At 36.2% G+C, this 23,423-nt stretch overlaps 2 protein-coding genes, 1 long non-coding RNA gene and 1 pseudogene across 3 annotated transcripts; 1 reads left to right on the top strand and 3 right to left on the bottom strand.

Annotated features, from left to right (window-relative positions):
* LOC110263035 (VQ motif-containing protein 20-like) lies at positions 189–1,201 on the top strand. The gene has a single exon (XM_021103564.1). The coding sequence runs from the start codon at positions 312–314 to the stop codon at positions 1,026–1,028; it is 717 nt and encodes a 238-aa protein (XP_020959223.1). The 5' UTR covers positions 189–311; the 3' UTR covers positions 1,029–1,201.
* On the bottom strand, positions 1,927–10,787 carry LOC110262579. The gene is made up of 2 exons (XR_002347363.1): positions 10,753–10,787; positions 1,927–2,037 (listed from the first exon to the last, which is right to left on the bottom strand). It is a non-coding gene; the product is annotated as an uncharacterized LOC110262579 (long non-coding RNA).
* Positions 16,977–17,513, bottom strand: LOC110263034 (serine/threonine-protein phosphatase 7 long form homolog). The gene is made up of 2 exons (XM_021103563.1): positions 17,435–17,513; positions 16,977–17,353 (listed from the first exon to the last, which is right to left on the bottom strand). The coding sequence occupies exons 1-2, from the start codon at positions 17,447–17,449 to the stop codon at positions 17,009–17,011; spliced, it is 360 nt and encodes a 119-aa protein (XP_020959222.1). The 5' UTR covers positions 17,450–17,513; the 3' UTR covers positions 16,977–17,008.
* LOC107641209 lies at positions 18,566–21,125 on the bottom strand (annotated as a pseudogene).

Raw genomic sequence — 23,423 nt, 5'->3', positions numbered from 1 at the left:
ATAAAGGCTCACTTACAATTAATTTTATATACAATTGACTTATAAAATTGATAATTAAAAATGGTTAAACGATGATTTAGTTAAATTTATCGTAAAATCTAACTCGTTTCCACCATATTTCAATCACTTACAAAAAATTGAAAGATTCATTTCCTCCCTTTTTGTTTCATAACAACCTTTCTACATTCCTGTTTTTTGGCCTCTTATCCATTTAAAGCAAACCCATATAACTCCTTAACCTATCTTCCTTCGTTTCTCTTCATTGCGGTAATTTGTTTCCCCATTTTGTTTTCATCATAACCGAAAAAGCCATGAGCCCCTCACAACTCTATGCAAAGAATGAAATCAACAATGCATTGTTGCCACCACCTTTGAAAATCAACCAGGAATCTCATTTCATTCAAAAATCATCCTCTTCGTCGTCACCGCCGTCGTCGTTATCTTCTTCTTCAACATCGTGGTCCACGTCGTCCTCCTCCTCCCACGCCATGGCATGCACATCCAACAAGTCTTCGCCGCCGCAGCGCCACCCGGTGATAATATACACACATTCTCCAAAAATAATCCATACTCATCCTAAAGACTTTATGGCATTGGTGCAAAAGCTCACAGGGCTTTCGCGTTCAGAAGAAGAAAACAGTGAAAACAATAAAAATAATAACGTGACATCGTGTCAACAAGAAGCGAAACAAGAGTTGGCGGCTGCGGCGGCAAATACGGTGGTCGGAAGCGAGGACAACGAGACATCCTCCGTGATCACAGAGGATAACAATTGCTGTAGTAGCATTGGGGAAAATAATCAAGTAAACTCGTGCTTTGTGCCGCCGATTATGGAGCCTCCGCCGCCGGTGAACCCTTACCTGGCGAACTTGCCGATGTTCACGATGGCGCCGAGCACCGCAAAGTTCCATCATCATCAGTCATTTCTGAATTATTCAGATTCTTTGTTCTTTTCTGATGATAATAATAACAATAACATGAGGACCTTAGATTCTTTGGAAGCGGTGAATGAGTTTCGTGAGTATTGATTGTTTTCAAAGTTTTTCTCCGGTTTCAATCCTGAGAGACCAAATAAGAGTTAGTTTTCCAAGGTGTAGAATTTTTTTATAAACAACCTTGTAAGGAATAATGATTTAGGCTTTGGGGTTGATGTTGTAAGAAAAAAATTGTATGAGGCTATCAGCTAGCAAGGAAGCTATAAAGGTAGAGATTTATATAGATTTGTAATTCAAAACAATAAAGAAAGAATATATTTATTATATCTTTATATATGATTATGTTAATTAATCAATCATGTTATACCTATACCAAAATTCAATCAACACTCGTATAAAATAATATTTAAATACAAAATATATGTTGAATGTGAAATTTAAATGTAGTTAATTTTATATAAAGTTAATAGTTGATAACGTTAAATAATTTGATAGATTTAATTAAATTATTACTTAATGGTTTAGCTATCAATCAGCTTCCACCTATATTAAAGGGTGTGAAACAATATATATAAATATTTTTTTGATAATTGTGGTTCTTGTTAGTTTGTGTTTCATTTACTATTTTCGATTCTTAGTGAATTCCAAAATTATTTTAAACTTTTGGGATGAGGGGTTTTATAATATAAGATGTTTATTTTTTCTAGTATTCGGATGATTATTCTGGATATTATGTATGAATAATGTTCATTTTGTAACTCATATAACTCATTATACACATTATACAAATATTTCATTGACTCCCTAGCAGGACTCTTGTTGTTTGTGTTGTGATTGCCGAGTATTACAGCCATCCAACTAGGTATTGGGATCGTTGCAGTGTTAATATTTTTTGTAGGTGGGTACTCCCATGAAGATATTATAATTGTCTTTATATGATGATTTTTCTTTTTGACCCTTAGATGATGGAATGTAGGGTTAGATTTTGATATGTTATAAAAGTGTTGTTTTTATTTAAAGTGTGGCCAAATTAATAAATCACACTTTTATACAAAGCATCTTTATAAAAAGATGTTTTTTGCATCTTCATTTGAGTAGCTCCCTTTTTTGTATATTTGCAACTTGAAATTGGAGTCATCATGCTGCTATGATAATCCTCAGATCCTGATACAATTTGTTTTTACCTTTACAAGATTATGGCAAAATCAAATGATGTGATATGTGGTTTAAAATACTAATAATTGTAACAATAATATTGCAGTTACAATTATCAATAATTATAGATGGCAATTTCAAACCATATGTCAAACAATATGCAGAAGTGTTGGAGAGATAGAATGAGGGTGCTTCAAGGGGCAAAATATCTATGATTGCTCCACTTCTCAACAATTAATATATTTTATATTCTCCTTTTTTCGGTTCTTTTTTATATTAAGTATTTCTTTTTTATTTTGAAAAATGGTAGAATTTATTGTTTTTTATTAATAAAACTCATTTTTTATTAACACTGCTAAAGGAGGTTGAGACATTTCTTTTTAGTGTTAGGATGTCATTTTTACTTTTTATCAGAGGCCAAAGTGAAAATTTTTATTTAAATTATTAAAATATTATATTTATCGAAATATGTAATGCATAAAATATTTATCGTTTTATGTGGCTCATTTTTTTTTATGGGAAAGGTTTTGGTGTAGTGCGTTGAAATGGACTAATGGACAAAATATCTACTGTTATGGTGTCAGCACAAAACATAACCTGTGTTTTACTTTTTTCTTTATTTTTATTTTTTTCAGCATATCGAAACAAATGCAAGGTGCATTTTAATTGTTGAAAGTTTTTTAATTTTTTTATTTCATTAAAGGCCAAACGCAGGTTAGATTTAGTGATGAGCATTTTTATTTTTTTTTTTCGAGATAACAAAATACAGGATGCGTTTTACTTTTTGCGCCAGTTTTATTTTTGGAAGACCCAAAACGCAGGTTGCGTTTTAAAGATATTAGAATTTTTGTTGGAAAACATAAAACGCACGTTGCGTTTTGTTTAAAAAATATATTTTATTTGAGAAGCCTGCCTATAAATACGAAGCAACACTCGTTCAAAATGACTCATTCCACTTCAACCTCCTCCTATTCTTCTTTGTTGCACATATCTGATAATTCTAAATTTTGTTTGGCAGTTAGGTGTGTCCAAAAAGTCGGATTAGGTGAGGTTGAAGTTATGGAAAATACTGCAAATTTGCGAGTGTATTATAACGGTGAAGTTATACCAAACACACATGAAGGAGTGACTTTTGTTTGTGAATGTCTGTTGTCATTTGCTATTCCATGTACCATGAGTTTTGTCGAGTTGCAAAATGGGCTTTGTAGTAACATTCAAAGCCACATTTTGAAAAGGGTGAGCAACCTTTTATACAGAAATCCTGTGCAAGTATTTGGTGGGTTGATACAGTTTCAAATAATGCTCATCACTAACGATGCGAGTATGCAGCAGACATTGTGTATTTATCAACAAACCCGATTTCACGTGCCGATGATAGAGCTGTATGTTGAGTTTGAATAGCAGTTAGGGTTGGGCGCGGTCGGCGAGAAGGTCAATATTGATGAGCTTGGGGATATAGATTGGGAAGAAGATAATAATGACAGTAAAGAGAAGTTTGAAGCCAACTATAAAGTCGATGACGAAAATGATGACGGAGATTTGGCAGGCAATCCGGCGGTGCAAAATGAAGCGGATGCGATTGTAAGCCAGCACCCGTTTGGTGTTCCGTCTTTTATGCGGACTCTAGATCTCGAAGTCATGCATGCCCCGGAATTTTCTGAGTATGCGAATACGGGTATGTTATGATTATTAACTCAAGTTTCCTATAGTGTTTATTTTATTTGCCTTGTCTGACTTATGGTGGTGCGCATGTCGTAGGTGAAGGCAACGCTGCGGCGGAGGATGTCGAGTTTAGTGTCGGAATGGAATTTGGTTCGAGAGAGTCGGTGATATCTACAATCAAAAGCTACACTATCTCTAGACGAGTTGATTACATTGTTTATGAGTCTGAGCCGCAGACATTCTATGCGAAATGCAAAGGGTATGGTGCAGGTGCAATTGGCTTATCCGAGCTAGCTTGATTAGAAAGAAAGTATGTTGGGAGATCAAGAGATACAATGGCAAGCACACGTGCACCATGGGCACGATTTCACAAGACCATTCGAAGTTGGACTTAGACACAGTTGCAGATACCATTAGGCCGTTGGTCGAAGCAGGCCCCTCGATAAAGGTGAAATCTATTATTACAGAAGTTCAATCCAGGTTCAACTACACTGTGAGTTACCGCAAGGCTTGGTTGGCAAAGCAGAAAGCTGTCGCAAAGGTTTTCTATGATTGGAAAGTTTCTTACCAAACTCTGCCAGTATGGTTGAAAGCAATGACTGTAAAAATGCCGAGGTCTCGTGTTAAAATAAAAACGCTCTCCGTTTATCGTGAGAGTGAGGAGGTTCAAGTTGTAAGAGTTCTGCACCGCATTTTTTGGAGTTTCGTTCTATCCGTGTATTGTAGCATTCAGACACTGTAAGCCACTAATGCAGGTTGATGGCACGCACCTGTACGGAAAATATAAAAGTGCAATTCTGGTTGCGGTTGCATAAGATAGGAACCAAAATATTGTACCAATTGCATTTGCGATAGTCGAGGGCGAGACGGCAGACGCATGGGAGTTTTTCCTAACCAATTTGCGGAGATATGTTGTTACCATGGATGGTGTGGGTATTATTTCTGACCACCATACCTCCATCGACGCTGCAATAGCTCGCAGTAACGGTGCATGGTCACCACCAAGAGCGTGGCACATGTACTGCATTAGGCACATTGGGTTCAACTTCTTAAGGAGGTTCAAGGCTTCGTATTTGCATAAACTCATGGTGAAGACAGGTATTTCATTTCACTGTTATGGTTCTATTCATAGTAATTTTGTGACATCTGCTTACGATTAAATGAATTGTTGAGCAGGCTATTCTAGGACGGAACAAGAGTACAACAAAAACTACCAGAGGCTTAAAGAGTGGGGTGAGGCATATAATCAATGGTGTGATGACATCGGTGTTGAGAGATGGGTGTTGGCATTTGATGGGGGTCATCGTTGGGGACATATGATGACAAACTTGGTAGAGTATATAAATTCTGTCCCGACACTACAAGAAACGTTGTTAAAATCGACGGCTAATCGACGGCTAAGCCGTCTATAATATTGAAATTTGACGGCAAAATAGACGGCGGAGTTGGTCGCTATAAAGCTTGTCGATTTTTCAAAATGCTAATAAAATCGACTGCTAGCCTAGCCGTCGATAATAATTTAAAAAAATCGACAGCAAGACCGCGATATTATGAGTTTGATAATTTTATATTCTTACTAAAATTTTACAACAAGGGCGTCGATATTATTATATAAAATTGACGCCTCTACTGTCGATATTTGATACAAATAAAATCGACGATACCTTTGTCTATAATATGTTTACTAAAATCGACAACTTTGCTGTCGATATTGGATCCAATAAAATCGACGCGGTTGCCGTCGATTTTATTATTCATATACCGACAATTCTATGTCTGTATTTGGGTTTGCTTGTCTATTTTAAACTTAAAAAGCGACAACTATTCCGTCAATTTTAATAGATATGTTTTAATTATTTTTTTATTTGAAAAATAATAAACAATTAATGCAAATAAATATAAAAATAAAATTTATACAGAATATAGATAACAAGACAAATAAACTTTTAAATATAAAAATAAAATTTATACTAAATATTAGATAATAAGTTTACAAACTTATCAAAATAATAAATAATCCTCTAACATAAAGACTCTAGACAAGATAAATAACTAAACTTAGACTTATATTCGTTTAAATTGCAATCTACTAATAATACAAAATATTCCAAGTAAAGTAATTAAATAACCTACTCATACTCGTCTAAATAATTATCCGAGTCATCAAAATCATCAGAATCATCCTCCCTTTGAGAACTCTGTGGTTTTCCTGGTCGCTGCAGAATAGATGGAAGTTTTCTACCTGAAGTTGGGGTTGGGACTGGGCTGGAGCTGTGCTTTTCTGAGAACTTGGAAAAGTAAAAGGAGGAGGTGGGGGAACACGTGATCCAAAATTACTAAGACCCATGGCTCTCACATACTCAGTCAAGCTGCTCAATTGATGACTAAACTGATCCATCTGTGAGTTACTGGTGTTGAGATCCTCACGCAAGGATTCAACTGTCTATTGCCACTCTCTTTTCTCCCTTTGGTAGCGGTCTTCAAGCTCTCTATATTTAGCGGCATGTTGTTTAACTTTCCTATTGAGTATTATGATTCGTTCTCTAAGATCCAAAACATCAGCGCTGGTGGTCGTGGTTGGCCCATCAACTCGAGGCCGCACCATGGAAGAGTCCCTTACCTCACCCATACCATATACCCTACCTCTTTGTTTTCCACCCACTGTCTCAATCCATATGCTTTCCTCAGAGACAGGCGGTGGATCCGTTACACCAGCCTCTATAGTAGCCTTCCGTTCTTGCTCAGCCTGAAGCATACGCTCTTGAAATATATCCTACAATGAGGAGAAATGATTGATAAACTACTATAAGTATTAATAAGGCATAACAATTAGATAACAAAATAGTTACAATTAATAAAGGTAAGTTACCTTTGTCTTTCGGGAGTGTTCATCAACCCATTGAGTCCTATCCTCTTTGCGAGTATGAGTATACTAAAAAAACTCATCCATACATGATGGTCTTCCAAGCGAATGATTCTACATAATGAGAGAAACAATATGACACATTGTCACTGATTAAGGAAAAAAATTGCATATAGTACTGTTGAGATATGATTAGTTTTGTTGTGTCTATATTTTAGTAATAAGATTTTAGTAATTAAAAAATTATTAAAAATAATTAAAAAGCAAAATAAAAGCAAAAGCAGAATAGAACAAGCTCATTTTATTTAGAACCTCAATGGGAGACGTGACAATAAGAAGCTAGACATGGTTTAATGGACTTCAAGGTCACAATCAGTGGTCAAAACTCACATTTAGTTGCAACTTAATAATCCATCAAGCTCATTTTGTTTCAATAAATCATAACACAAGCACAAATAACAACATGCAGGGTATGGACAAGGGATTATAATTGATGAACCATGACCTTCAAAACTCAGATATTCCAATAAGAAAAATTATAAATGAAATAAATAAGGTAAACAAACATATTAGAATTGTTGTGAGTTTTTTCTTACTTGTTTGGCCTTAAGAAATTTTTAGAACAGCAAATATCATAGTAAAGATTGTCTTTAAGTAAAAAAGAGGGTTCTATAAGCAACTTACCAAGCGTAATTGCTAAACTAACTAGTAAGTATACTACTAGTAGTATATCACATACCATAATTGTCCTGCTCTCTCAAGTAAGTCCCTAACATACTTAGATTGAGTGATGTGAATATCATGATCAGATAAGATATTAAATTCTAAGCCTAAGAAGAAATTAACACTGCCTAGATCTTTTAATGCAAAAAAAAAAAGACTTTATATCAGCAATGAGAGTGTAGATTGTAGAATCATTATCACATGTAATGAGAATATCATCGACATATGCTAAGATATAGATTGTAGAGTATGAATTAAACCTTATGAATAGTATAATTAGGTTTAACATTGTTTAGCATTTCAAAAGGTGACTTCATGTTCAATGTAGGAGTTGGTAATCTATTAATTAAAAATGTGGCAGTGAGGAAGGTATCTTCCCAAAATTGTTTAGGTAAATCAGCAGTTGCAAGTAAAGCAAGGCCAGTTTTAGTTATATGGCGATGTTTTCTTTAAACTACACCCTGCTGTTGGTGTGTATAAGGGCATGAAAGCCTGTGACTAATGCTATGGAGATGCAAAAATTCTTTAATAGCAGTAGAAGTAAATTCTTTAGCATTTATCTATTTGTATACGCTTGAGTTTACAACTAGTTTCAGTTTCCATGAGATTCTTATATTGCATTAAGATTTGCAAGAACTGAGATTTAGAGTAAAGTAAATATAGACAAGTATACATTGTGTCAGCATCAACTATACTAAGATAATATTTAAATCCTGATCTAGAGGGTCCCAAAATGTCAAGAAAGACTAGCTCAAGGAGTGCAGAATATGCAGTATAATTAAACAGTTTTTTAAATCACCAAAATCTACTAAAATATTTGCCAATTGGAAGCTTCTTACTGACTACAGTTTTTATAGAGATTTTTTTGGTAGATATCATAAAGAATATTATGCACAATGATAATGTTTTCCTCTCTTTCTTTCTAATAAAGAAAACGTTAACTAGTTATGTAGGGTAGTTTTTAATTATTAATTTCTGTTTACTTAAACAGCTATAGTAATTAAACAAAATGAGAATCCTGTAGAGTCAAGCTCGTAACAATTTTTCATTGGGAATAACAACACTTTATTTGATTAAAAAAGAAAAAGAGAATAACAAGAAGGCAGAATATATAGAACATAATGAGCAATGAATGCTATTCATAAGGAGCATAAGGAGATAGAATTTACCCTCCACTTAGTCCACCATATTTTTCGAGTATCATCATCTGCCTCATCAAAACTCAGCCAAGGCTTGTTGTAGTTTTTCCTAAAAACCTGAGAAATACGCTTCAATCCAGGCTTAGGTGGGTGCTAACTACATCAAAAACCAAATGACACCATTTATAAAATTTAAAACTGACATGAAAGAAGCAAACATGCTCTATTTTGTGGGCTCAAAATATCTTAATATATGAAATCTATGTCCAAACTACCAAAAGAAAAAGTGTAGCTAAAATCTCAAAGAACTAAAGCATGAGATTTTTATTACAAACCACGAAAAAACAAAATAACATCAGCCTAATCATGCACGGCAAAACTACATCAGATACTAACAAGTCAAAATAATACTGCACGCACTGCTACCAGTTACCTCAAACAGTACAAATAGAGAAGCAAACAGAAAAGGTGAATGTGCAGGAATGACGATTCAAAGAAACAAATAAAAGCACACCATTTAAATATATGGATCTTGGACACAGGAAGCAAATAGTTAAGCTAGCTTTGATAACAACTAAAGGAACTAAGAAGATAGCATATCGAATCAAAGCAAATAGTTAAGCAAATATTTTCATTAACAAATATCCAACTAAACAAATAAAAGCACACCATTTAAAGTGCATGCTTAGTTCATAAAATTTAAAGAAAATAACAAACCATTTGGCACCATCATATCTGAGCTTCGGAGCACTTGTGCTGGAGTGACCAGTGGCAGTGGATGTTCCTTGACCCTGAGCATCTTGGGTACTATTAGATGTGGTTTGTCTTTCTTCACAAGATCCTGCTCGACTGGGAGCTACAATAGCTGTATCACTCTGCACACCATGTGAGGCAGTGTTGGAAGGTTCATTGGCTTGTTGAGTGCATGATCCTGGCACACCGGAGTAGGCATCATATGTATCTGAGGCTCCTGTTCTCAAAGTAATAAGAACAATAACTTGATGTCTCTCTAGCTAGGTATGCTTGACAAATTGAACCCTTTACTCTAGCCCGATTCTTCATTGATCTCTTATACGTGCCTATTTCACGTTCAAATGGATACATCCACCTATACTGAGTTGGTCCACAAACACGTGCCTCATATGCCAAGTGAACTGGTAGATGCTCCATTACGTCGAAAAAGGCAGGTGGAAAAATTCTTTCTAACTTGCACAAAATACAAGAATATTAGCTTCCATTTGTACAAGATCGCTAACCCGAAGAGTAGATGAACAAAGGTCCCTAAAATATTGACTTATTTCGGCCAACGGTTTCCACACGTGGTCTGGAAACTCTTTGAAGGCTAATGGAAGCAAACACTCCATAAATACATGACAATCATGAGTTTTCATCCCAAACAATTTTCCTCCCTTGACATCGACACACCTTTGTAAATTTGAAGCATATCCATCTGGCATTTTCAACTCTTGTACCCATTTACAAATATTTTTTTATTGTTGGAGTGTCAAGACATAGTTGCTCTTAGGCTTTGCCCAATGACCTTCGCGTACCTGCACCAAATTCAAATCTGGTCGCTTACAAAGTACAGCCATGTCTAACCTTGCCTTTTCATTGTCTTTTATTCTTTCAGTATCCATAACGGTATTCATTATGTTATAAAAAATATTCTTCTCAATATGCATTAGATCCAAACAATGACGAACCAAATGATCTTTCCAACTTTCCGCCATAATCTAACCAAAAGGCCTTGGTATCCTCCATGCATACTGGACACGCTAATCTTCCCCCCGTACTCCAACCAAACAACATTCCATAAGCAGAAAAATCGTTAATTGTCCACATTAATGCAGCCTTTAACTGAAAATTCCTCTTGCTATGAATGTCGTATGTTAGGATGCCTTCATCCCATAACTCTTTAAGTTCATCTATCAATGGTTGAAGATAAACATCAATTTTTGCTTTGGGATTTTCTTTTCCGGGTATGATGCACGTTAGGAACAAAAAAGGGTCTTTCATACACATATGAGGTGGAAGGTTATAAGGGGTAACTATAACAGGCCAACAAGAGTACGGTGTGCTAAAATGAACATTAGGAGAAAATCCATAAGAACAAAGTCCAAGTCTAACATTACGTGGTTCACTTGCAAAATGAGGATGCTTGGTATCAAAATATTTCCATGCTTCACCATGGGAAGGATGTGTCATCACGTCGTCATTTCTGCGATTTTGGTGATGCCACAACATATGAGGGGCAGTACTAATTGATGCATACAACCTTTGTATTATTGGAATCAATGGCAAATAATGCATTCTTTTATATGGCACCTCTTTATTTTTTTCCTTCCTAGGCTTAAATCGCTGCTCCCCACATAATTTACATTGTCTAAGATTTTTGTCTTCTTTGTAATATATCATACAACCATTGACACAACAATCTATCTTAACCTCCTTAAACCCAAGTTGGGAAACAATTTTCTTAGCTTCATAGTAATTAGCAGGAATTTCATTTGGAGTTGTTTGCATTTCTCTAAACAAAGTTTCCCACTGGTCAAAAGATCCCTGGGATTGGTTTCCCTCTGATTTTATACTCAGCATCCTACTAGCAAGTGACAATCGTGAATGAATACAATTTTCCCACAAGGATTTACTAACTGAATCTAAGAGGTTATAAAATCTCTTAGCATCTCGATTTGGTTCCTCCACTGTTGGTTGCATGTACATGTGAAACTCAGGTTGCAAAGCATCAACAACCATCTGATGATAACGATCAAAATTTTATTCCCATGTAACACCACCTAATTCAGAGCTACTTTCAATATCTTCTTCTATCCTAATATGATTCTCTGTGGGTATCTCTTCTCCATGCTCTGTCCAAACCCAATAATTAGGTTTAAACCCATGAGTATATAGATCAATCTTAATGTCGATCAACTGTTTAAACGTCCCACATTGACATCTGGCACATGGACACCTAACTAAACCTCCTCTGAGAAATTCATGAGTTCTAGTACACACATCCACAAATTCATTTACCCCTTTAATAAAACTGGGTTTAAGACCCTGCCTATGATCATACGTTCTATCGTACATCCAACTTCGGTTCTGGTTTTCCATTATTAATGAATTTAATTTCCTACATATCAAAGGGATAATATTCACTTTTTAATTTTTTTATTCAACGAGAAACCACAACAAATAAAAATCTTATCATCAATATAATTTATACTTTCACCATGAATGCTTTACACAAACAAGCATACATAAGTAAGTATAGATAAGCATGCATAATAATTTAATAGAGATAATAAAGATAAAGATAAAATAAAACTCAATAGTTTAACAGAGATAATAAATAAACAAAAAAGTAGAAGGTTAAACCTTGAATAGCTTTTCTGGGAGTCTTAAACTCTACCAATACTTGTGATAGTGTAAATGGATGCCACTGGAACTTTGATAATATTTGTGACTATGTCAACTCTGCCAAAAAAAAATATATACAGGCACATCAACACTAAAAACAATACATAATAGTCTTCTAAAATGGTATGAACTTGAAGCTGCAAAATGGTTCATCATCACAATTCTAACCACAATGTCATGATCATAATGATAACAATAATAGTTTTCATTCATGGCCGGCACCGGTCGAAATGGTGGCCGGAGACAGAGCTGCTAGTGCTTCCAAGAGCCATAGCCAGGCCGAGAAGCGGCGCAATGACCGGATCAATGCACAGCTTACAAGTCTAAGAAAACTAATTCCAAAATCTGATAAGGTACAATAGCTCATTTTAATTTTAATGTGTCTTAAATACTATATAAACTATAAGGTATTGCCATTTGAAATAGGGCATAGTTAGTTTCAATAATACCATGAAAAATATATAAGGTATTGCCATTTTAATGTGTCTTAAAGTATGTTATCTTGATTCAAATAAAATTAAATCTAGAGATGGATATGAAGAGGTGGATAGGGTGAATTTAATGTGGGAAGAGGTAATATAAGTGAAATTGTGTCAAGGTCCCCTGTCAAATAATCTCTCTTACCTTGTGAATGCATGGTGTTGGCCTATATGGGCACACGATAGAAAGCATGTCAGAAATAAAATAAAGGGGAAGCAATTGGAAAAAAAAGGAAGGGTAAAGCAAATGAAGTGCAAAGAATAGAAGCAAAACCAAAAAAGAAGGCCTGAGACTAAGACAAGTACTACTTTTTTTTAAAATATGGCAATGGCAATAGCAATGGGTATACACTGAAATATTTATTTTTATTATTATAACAATATGAATACTATTTTTGTTTAGAAAAAAAGAAAAGAGAGAATCAGAAATCACATAAGTATAACTAAAAAATTTAAAATTTAAAATAGACTAGAAGATATATGCAAAAACTTTTGTTTTTTGTATTTAAAAGAGAGAATCAGAAATCACATAAGTATAACTAGAAGATTCGAAAGCTTTTTCAATTATTATAACTAAAAAATTTAAAATTTAAAATACTATTAATATAAACTCTCTTCACATATTGAAGAAACATCTTGATTTTTCTTTAAAAAAATAAAATAAATATCAACGTAAAAATAAAAATTTATACAACTAATCATTCTTATAAAAGTAGTGCAAATAATAATGTCTTAGGAGTTGTATCTTACATTTGATTATTTTTCATGAGTATATTTGAAAAAGTTATACTCAATAATCGAACAAATCTTTCAAACTCAATGACCTCAATTTTCTTAAGATCAAATAGATAATAAATATACAAAGAAGAAACAGAATAAATGTTCACATATACAAATTCTAAAATCATAATGAAATTATCTCATCAACTCATTACATGTTTAAGCTACAAAGAGAAAATAAACTGTTCCATGTTGTTAAACCGATAACCTTTTTAGTTCTTATCAATACTTTTAAACGATGAAATATATACTTTCTAGGTTTATTGAATGATATTTTTTTTCATGGATCGGATTTTACTTTCTATCTTTTATTTATTTGTTTTGTTCCAACAAAATACACACCTAAAGACATACAAATTAGTTGTCAGAAAAAAAAAGATTTTAGTCACTATAACCCCAAAAGGACCAAGACACAATACAAATACAACAGAATACCAAGGCACAATACAAGTTAATTGTGCATACATTATACCAATCATTTGTTAGAAAAAAGTTCACATAAATTAAATTTTTAGGTCACTCGCCTTTGTTTGTTTGGTATATGTCCTAATAAGTTATCCACGCTTACTTATCAAAGTGTTGAAAACTTTCAAAAGAAACTTTAGCTTACATAAGTCACCAGCAATATTACATTTACTTTAATTAAGCTAAGTGTTCCATAATGTAAAGCCTATGCTGATCAGACATAGAAATTAAATAAAAAATTCTATTCAGGCATTTCTCCGAACATGTGGTGTGCAGAGTTCAAAAGAGTAAATTTCAGTCCAATCTAAGCAGCATTCAACCTAGTAATTTTAGAAAGATACAACCAACAACAATTTCAGTCCAGAAACACAAGTGTTAACAAACCTAAGCCTAACCAAAATTTCTAAAAATAGAATTAAAAAACAATAAAAATAAAGAAAAGAAAGACAGGGAACAGGGGAAGGGAACCTGCATTGATGAAAGGAGGAAGAAGAAAGGAGAGGCGGTGGGGTGGTGGTGATGTCGCGGTGGCACAGAAGGTCGCCGCCGCTGGTGGTTGCTTGTCGGTTCTTGAAGACGCGGACAGAGGTGACTCCACGAACAGGGGTGTCGCACGCAGGAACGAAGAAATGGAGAAATGGGGAAGAAAGAGAAAAAGGAAGAGAGAGAGGGTAGGTGATGGTGGTCGCCGGTGGTGGTGTCGGACGGAGGCGGTGGTGAAAAGGAAGCGAAGTCAACCAAAGGATACCTAGCTTGAAGAATACCTAGCTTGAAGAATACCTAGCTTGAATTTGGGGAAGTTTGCGTTTCTGAACTTTGGAAACGGGAGCTCACGCGAGAACATGTTTTTTTAATGATAAAAATCGACGGCATATTTGTCGATTTTAATTTAAAAAAAACAACACATATAGCGTCTATTTTATAGATTAAATTTATATCGTCCATTCCATTTTAGAAAGCAATCAAGACCGTTCAAATTTATCGACGGCAAAGGTGTCGATATTTTAAATAATAAAATAGACGCCATATTCGTCGATTTTAATATAAAAAAAATAACACATATAGCGTCTATTATATAGATTAAATTTAGACCGTTCATTCTATTTTAGAAAGTAATCTAGACCGTTCAAATTTATCGACGACAAAATTGTTGATATTTAAAATAATAAAATCGACGCCATATTCGTCGATTTTATTTTCGACTTCTGGTTCGCCTATAATATGACAATAATAAGGAAATAAATTAATGCATTATAAAAATATCGACGACCAGACTGTCAATTTTAATATTTTTATTTTTAATTATTTTTTTAGTAATATCGACAGCAGGCCGTCGAAAATTATCGACGGCAGAAATAGCCGTCGATTTTTGGGGTTCGATGACATCGGTGTTCAGATGTGGGTGTTGGCATTCGATGGGGTCATCGTTGGGGACATATGACGATAAACTTGGTAGAGTGCATAAATTCTATCCTGAAGGGTGCACACAACATTCCTGTGACTGCCGTTGTTAGGTATACTTTCTATCGGCTGAATGAATTGTTTACTCAGAAGAGCGCCGAGGCTCATGAGCGTGTCTGCAACGGATTCACGTATTTAGAATTTGCAACGAAGAGAGTTGAAGAAAGCTTTCGACGTGCAGAAAATATTGTGGTCAACTGGTTTGACAGGCGGAATGAGATGTTTGAGGTTCACAAAATGCAAGATGGTTCCGTTTACACTGTTAACCTTGCGCAACGGCACTGCGACTGTGGCCATTTCCAGGTCGAGCGACTCCCATGTCGCCACGTTCTTGCATGTTGCGCTAACCAGCGTCTTGATTGGCAAGTATATGTGCACGACGTGTACAAGATGTCTGATATTTGCAAGGTGTACAGAGGCAAGTTTATTCTGATGGGTGACCCATCTACGTGGGATAGATATGAAAGAGCGAAGGTGATCGCCAACTGGACATTGAGGCGCGCAACAAAAGAAAGACCGAAGTCAACCCGCTACTTGAATGAGATGGATTCGCGGGATATGCGTGGTCCTCGCCGGTGTACTGTATGTGGACGCGAGGGACATAGCCGCAGTCGATGTCCTCAGCATGCAGGTCCAAGCACCGCTGGAGGTCATTAGTGGTTAACTTTTTCAATGTAACCTTGGTATCTTACTTCACAATTATATGTAACTCTTTATGTAATCTCGTCATGTTTGTTAACCTAGTTAACAATTTATAATAAATAAAGTTTTTAACAAATAAATATTTCGTTACAAAAGTGCAATATGATCGTCTCAAACAGAGTTATACGAGAACAAAGCTAAATATATAATGATAAGAATACTAAACAAAATAATCTAAATATAAGATACAACACTGAATACACTCTGAATACAACACTGAATATAAGATCAATTGCAACAGACTACTTCCTCGGCGCCTTCTTCGAATACAAGGATGGGGTGTATTTGTCTGGAGGCGCAGTCTGTGTCCGTAAGTTATACGGATGACCCTGAGACACACCGGCATCCAGACCACTGCCAACGTTAGGACCACCGAAATCTGTCATGCTGGCACCACCAGTGTCATACAAACCGGAACCACTCATCCCCGGACCACTCGCTCCACCAAGATCATACCAGTGCTGCAAGTCATGTCCCAAATCTCCCTCTTTCTACTGCGGGTACTCATTCAAATCAAACAACTGGGTACGCGATGGTGCGGAAGGACCGAACGAATCTACATGACCCGTCGATTGATCAAAGTCGAAGTCACTAGCATGACCTGCTATGGCGCGACAACCTCCAGACTGCTGAGATGGAGTAGGCCCTTCCTGTGGTGGCGTCGGAAATAGATAATCTGTATCTCTCAAGACCTGAGAGAAGCTGATGGTGTCAGATCCACCCAACGGATTAAAGTGACCCTCGGCTGGAATTATCAGCTGTGGTATGTAGGGCTCAGGGTCCTGATGTGGTTGTGGTTCTGGTATATATGGTGCCTGTTGCTCATATGCCGGCCACTGCTGTTGCTATTGGCCGTAGGCCGGATCCTAAAGCTGCTGGGCATATGCCGGATACTGAAACTGCTGGGCATATGCTGGTATCTGATACTGGTGCTCATATGCCGGGACCTGATAGTGGTGCTCATATACCAGAACCTAGTTAACAATTAATTACAATTAATAGTAATTAATGATAATAGACAAATCTAAACAATAATAATTAATTATAATTTAAAACGGTAAAAATTAATAATAATAATAATAATAATAATACCTGATAGTGGTGCTCATGAGGCAAGACTTGTTGCTGAGGTCCAGCTGGTTCTTCCTGTTGCTGCTGTGGTTCATTGGCGCTAATATGTTCACCTGCAACTCTATTTGACAGTCGTAGGTGAATCCCATACTACTATATGTACCACTCGTAGTACACTGGGAGAGGATGAAAGTCAATAATCTCCTCGCTTAAGTGCAATGTGTTATAGTGGTCAGATCTCCACCTGTGAACCCATTGACTGTAAATCTCTCTCCATTCATGGTTCTGTGCTCTTGTCAACCGCTTGCAATGATCACGACCAAGGTCGAATGCCGGGCCTGGTGGAAGTTGTTGCATCCCAAACTGTCGTCTAACCCGGTCTGTTGGGTACCATTCTATGCACTCGAATGACAATAGCGGCGATTGGGTGGAGCACATAACCAACTGGGCAGTGAGGTCATTGGGAACCCCCACTCCCATATACGGCCGCCATATAAACTGCACATTAGTTACCAAGAGGCTGATTAGAAAAATTATTCTTTTGAATAAAAACATTGGACATTGATGGTTACAACTTACATCGTCAACTCCCATGTCATCGAGTCCTTGCCTAAAATGCACAGTAGGCCTCCGTATATATCTTGTATGTCGGTGCCAATGACTCCACCTAAACAAAAACAGGATAATAATAACAATAAGAATAACAAATTATTAATAATAATAATAATAATAATAATAATAATAATAATAATAATAATAATAATAATAATAATAATAATAATAATAATAATAATAATAATAATAATAATAATAATAATAATAATAATAATAATAATAATAATAATAATAATAATAATAATAATAATAATAATACAATACCGTCACGCAAGTGGAATACCAACATCGCCGAGCTGATCGCGGGGTATAGGTGCCAGAAGCGGCATACGCTCCCACGCCCAAACAAAAAGCAGTATCAGTGGGCCATTCATCTCTTTACAGTTCTATTATGATGCACGACACAACGATCTGTATAGGTGTGCCAGACTGGCTGCCCCGCAACTGTATGCTGAAATCCGATGGAAATCCTGAAGTAGCGGTAGAAATTTCGAGTTCAATGAAGTCGTCGACTTATCCGAAAAAACAACTGAACCGAGCACGTAGAAAATGTGTGCCCGGACTTACTGCTCAACAGACTCTTGAGTGTCACACGGCTCAGTATCTCTGCACTGCCGGACCCATGTAAGATTAACATTCCCCAACACGTGATCTTGCGGACCGGACTCTCGACCAAAATACGCAATGCAGTTCACACCAAAATTGGTGACTGCTGTCTGATCTACCCGTAACGGCCTCTCCATTAATCGGGAGACCAAGAATATAGCTCACATTTTCCAGCGTCACCGTCACTTCACTGACCGGAAGATGAAATGTGTGAGTCTTCGACCTCCAGCGTTCCACCAAGGCACTCAGTAGTGCAGAATGACCTCTCATTTTGCCTACACGCGAAACGTGTTGAAACCCAGTCAATGCCAGTGTCGCTGCAGCTACCTCGTTAAAGGTATCTAGCGGATCGAGTTTTCTGGGCAACAAATTCCTGTTAGCCTGCAAAAAGAAAAATGATAAATAATAATAATAATAATAATAATAATAATAAGAGTTAATAGTCAATTTCGTCCCTAAAAGATACCTCGATCTCCATTTCATCCCCGAAAGTCAAAATTAATTAAAATCGTCCTCCAAAAATACCTTACTTGATCACGTTTGTCCTTCCATCATCTCCCTAGCTGAGTTAGCAAACGTCCGCTGACGTGGGCCGTTAACTGCCAAGGTGGCAGACACCAGGCTGTAGCATGTTGTTGATGACAAGATAACTCTTGTTTAAGACGTCAAATTAGTCCTTGGAGTGGATAAACCCTAATCCCAATATGAACGATAAATACATCGCCGTGAACACATGCATCGATAAGCCAGCCCCTTTGCCACATCCAAGATTATGCTCTTCTTTTGAGGCCAAGTCAGCGATTTCTTCAACTTTTGCTGCTCACTCACCAGAAACAGATGGTCTTCAAGGTTTCCATTCGGCATCTAATCATAAACCAAAAACCTCTGGCTTCCCCTGTCATTAAATTTTTTATCATCATCATCCACTACACAATAGCCTCGAAGTGGCACCAAATTCCAGTGCTTCAGGTTGCTAATAATCTCCACCTCATTACAAAACTCCACATCCCCTTGAAAATCAGATTCCAAGATCCTCTTAACTGCCACGACCGAACCATTGGACAAAATCCCCTTGAAAACAAGCCCAAATCCACCCCTGCTAATGAAATTCTTGGTTGAGAAATTATCAGTAGCCTTCTCAAGCTCATCAATCTTGAACCAAATAGATCTCGTATTTAGCCTCAACCTACGCCTAGACCTTTGTTCCTCAGGATCAAAATCAAATTCATCATCATTAAACTTCTTCCTCCTAACCTTCCTATCATACCAAACATAAACCCCTAACAAACAAGACATAACTAACAAAGCAACACCAACACCAGTTAACCCAAAAACCAAACCCTGGTGACTTTTTCCACCAGAACCACCATCCTGTGGGTAAAGTGACATACCAAAGATGCAACTCATGGCACCATTGCTTTCAGGTCCATACTGATTCCCAAACGCAGCAGCATATAGAATAGTAAATTTGAAACAATTTTCAGAGTGAGAAGCATTACCATCAATGGAGACAAGTTTATGCTGCACCTGAAACCCCGCAGTAAGACACACATCACATAGCAAAAGATCAGTGAGGTCTTGTTTGCAACTAGTATCAAGAGGCGTGATTTGACCAAGCTTCTTGTCCCAATCTTTTAGTTAGGGTTTCAATTCCTGCGCAGACGTTTCGGGACATGACGAACTAGTGAGGGTCAAAGCACAAGTCAACGAGGTTGTTTTGGAGAGACAAGAAATTGAGCTGAGACTGGAAATCATGGACGCATGAGGTTGAGATTTCAAGGTTTGGGAGGTTGAAATTTGTAGTTTCTTTAAGATACTGCGCGAACCTTATTCTGATTAGAGATAAGAGCAAGGTGCAACAGTTGCTCAAGTTTGACGATAAAGAGTGGAAATTCTCACATGCTGAAGGGTTCCATGGAACTCTCTTAACATAGTTGAAGTCGATGTGGGCATATTGAAGGAGAAGAAGGAGAAGGTTAAGGTGAAGGTGCTGCCATGGTGAAAGACAGAGCGATGGTTGATATGACACGGGGGTAACGCATTGCAACGTTTGAATCCCTCCTCTGAAGACAAAACGGCGACGTTTCAACCCTAGGAGCGCTTTCTACCGAAACGACGTCGTTTTTGTTCTCTGCCACCTTGGCAGTTAACGGCCCACGTCAACGGACGTTTGCCAACTCAGCTAAGGAGATGACGGAAGGACGAACGTGATCAGGTAAGGTATCTTTGGAGGACGATTTTGATTAATTTTGACTTTCAGGGACGAAAATGGAGATCGAGATATCTTTCAGGGACGAAATTGACTATTAACTAATAATAGTATTATTAATATTAATAACGAAAAATAATAATTATATTGTTTGTTAAAAGATAAATAAACAAAATTCAAATAAATATATTTATTTATCATAAAATTTTTAAAAAAATTTACTTACCCATTCAAGATGATCCAAGTACTCAATAATGTGATCTTCAGGTCTAGTAAAATCACGAACCATTTTTTATTTAAGAACCAAATGAACCTAAGCTTAATACCCTTTTTCTTCCTCCCACAAGCTTCCTCACACCTTTACAAACCCCTATCTGCACAACCCTCACACAACACTCTTCACTCTTCAGCAACACCCCCCCTCTCGTTGCATCTTGCGTTTTAAACACCCCCCTCAACACTCTTCTCCAACACGTGGCGTGCATGCAACTGGGAAGACTGCCAAACGCAACCTGTGTTTTGGCCTGGCCAGCTGCCAAACACAGCTTCCGTTTTTGGACTTCCAAGATGGTCAACAAAGCAGGTCCGGTCTGCATGCAGGGGACAGGGACACATTTTTGAGCCGTCGATCTGCTTCTCTGCCAATTGGAAGCTGCATTTTGCAGGTTGTTGCAGCTTTCTGATTTTGGATCATGCAAAACATATCCTGCATTTTGCAGGTGACTCAGCTTTTTGGTTTTTGGTTTGGCAAAACGTAACCTGCATTTTGCAGGTTACTGACTTCAACAGATCCACATTATGGAATACACGCTAAATCACAATATACTTGCACATCTCCATTATTACTTCCATTCTTAAATTAATTTCTGGTTTTATGTAGTGCATGCTACACATTTCGGATATTGAGAGTCAAACCAAGAAAAAATAATATATTGAGTATTCAGTAATCGAAACATGAGAATCAAATGTTACAGATTCTTAATGCACTCAGGTTATGTAATAAATGTTGAAATCGGATGGAGTGCACTCGGGATATGCTTCAAAATATTTTTGAATCAGACCTGCTATACATATAAGTCTTTTTGGTTTACAAGTCATACAAGTTGGGCCAAATCCAACAAAAAGGACGCTCACCCATACGAGCGTGTTACTCAATGGTTTCCATAGCGCGCTCACTCACTATTACGAAAGATGCTTCTTCTTCTTTCTCGATCAAAACTACAACCGTCGTTTTTTCTTCATGTTCCTCCTCCTCCTCCTCCTCCTCCTCCTCTTCCTTCTTCTTCTCTTTTTTCTTTGCGTTTCTCCTCCTTTTCTTTGCGTGTTTCATCTTCATCGTTATTTTTTTATTACTGTTGTTGTTGTTGCATTTTTTCCCTCCTTTTCTTTCTATTGATTTTGCAACATTATGTATTTTTTCTTCTTTGTTTGATTTTTCCCCCCAAGACGAATTATAAGAATATGAAATAAGAAGATGAAGAAAAAGAAGCAGCAGAAGATGAGAAGGAAGAAGAGGAAGAGTTTTGAATTATGCAGAACTTATCAGCATACATACACTGAAAATTCTTAAACAATACACCCAAATATTTTCGTGTTACACTCGAATTTGCTGCAAATATAGAAAATTGTTTCCTCTAATGCTGCATTTTTTTTGTTCTTCTTTTTTTTCTTGTTTCTTTCTTTCTTTTAGTTGAACGAATGTAAGTTCATCATACCATTATGTGTTTTTTCTTCTTCTTTGTTTGATTTTTTTGTTTTTATTCTTATTAAAAGAGTAAAACAAGAAGAAACTTGAGAAGATAAAAGAAGAAGAAGAAGAAGAGTTTTGAATTATGCAGAACTTATCAGCACACATAGACCAAAAATTCTTGAACAATACACCCAAATATCTTCGTGTTACACTCAAATTTGCTGCAAATACAGAAAAATATTTTCTCTAATGCTGTATTTTTTTCTTTATTTCTTTCTTTCTTTTAATTGAATGAATGTAAGTTCATCCTCTTCCAAGTAATTTTGTACCGTTATGTATTTCTTCTTCTTCTTTGTTTGATTTTTTTGTTTTTATTCTTGTTAAAAGAGTAAAACAAAAAAAAAACTTGAGAAGATAAAACAAGAAAAAAAGATGAATAGGAAAAGAAAATGGTGATGATGATGATGAAAAAGAAGAAGAAGTAGCAGAAGATCAGGAGGAGGGAGAAGAAGAGTTTTGAATTATGCAGAATTTCAGGACACATACACCGAAAATTCTTAAAGAATACACCCAAATATGTTCGTGTTACACGCAAATACCTTCGTGTTACACCCAAATTTGTTGCAAATACAGAAAAATATTTTCTTTAATGCAGAACTTTTACATTACATTCAATTCAAACCATCAATGATGAAACATTATTCACCTACAGAATCATAAACTACCAACAAAAAAATTAACTAGAATCGAACCACACGTCAGCTACTTGATTTGGATTCAAAACAATAATCAATTTCGTTTTAGTTCAATTGACAATCTGAACTTGAATTATTCGTTATCTTCAGCAACGAGATAACTGATGATGGAGGAGAAAGAGTAAAAGGAAGGAGAAGAAGAAATTCCAATGAAAAAAGGAGAAAGAGGAGGAGGAGGAGGAGGAGGAGGTGGTGGTGGTGGTGTTGGTGACGACGATAATGAGAGAGAAAAATAACGAAGAAGAAGAAGAAGAATAAGAAGAAGAAGAAGAAGAAAAAGAAGAAGAACGTGCAGTAACGGCACCAAAAAAAAATGTACGCGCGTGAATATAAATGACTTCTATAAATTGTATAGAAAAAATGCTTGTATGTAGAGAATAATTCTTTTTAGTTTCAATATTTGGGATATGTACGTTAGGAGCTATATATAGGGTGCATCCAAGATCAACGTTCATTTAGAGAATTTTATAAATTTGGAAAGTTTGGTTACACTTTTCTTAAAGTGCTGTGAAGTAATGAAAGCATATAGCTCGCCGACAATATATGTGCTCAGGAGACATCAACCACTCAATACGAAGTGGCATGTAATCGGAGCATTGGATTTTGAGATTGGTTTGTCTACATCTTATTTTAAGTAATTAATTAGTTGATATATTAAGATATTTTGATTTAATTAGTTTTAGTTGTTCATGT

Source organism: Arachis ipaensis, chromosome B05 (genome assembly GCF_000816755.2).
Source record: "Arachis ipaensis cultivar K30076 chromosome B05, Araip1.1, whole genome shotgun sequence".
Classification (NCBI taxonomy): domain Eukaryota; kingdom Viridiplantae; phylum Streptophyta; class Magnoliopsida; order Fabales; family Fabaceae; genus Arachis; species Arachis ipaensis.
This window is presented reverse-complemented; position numbering and strand designations above follow the sequence as displayed.

Coding starts and splice junctions, on each gene's coding strand:
- LOC110263035 (XM_021103564.1), top strand. CDS start 312: ATGAGCCCCTCACAACTCTATGCAAAGAATGAAATCAACAATGCATTG.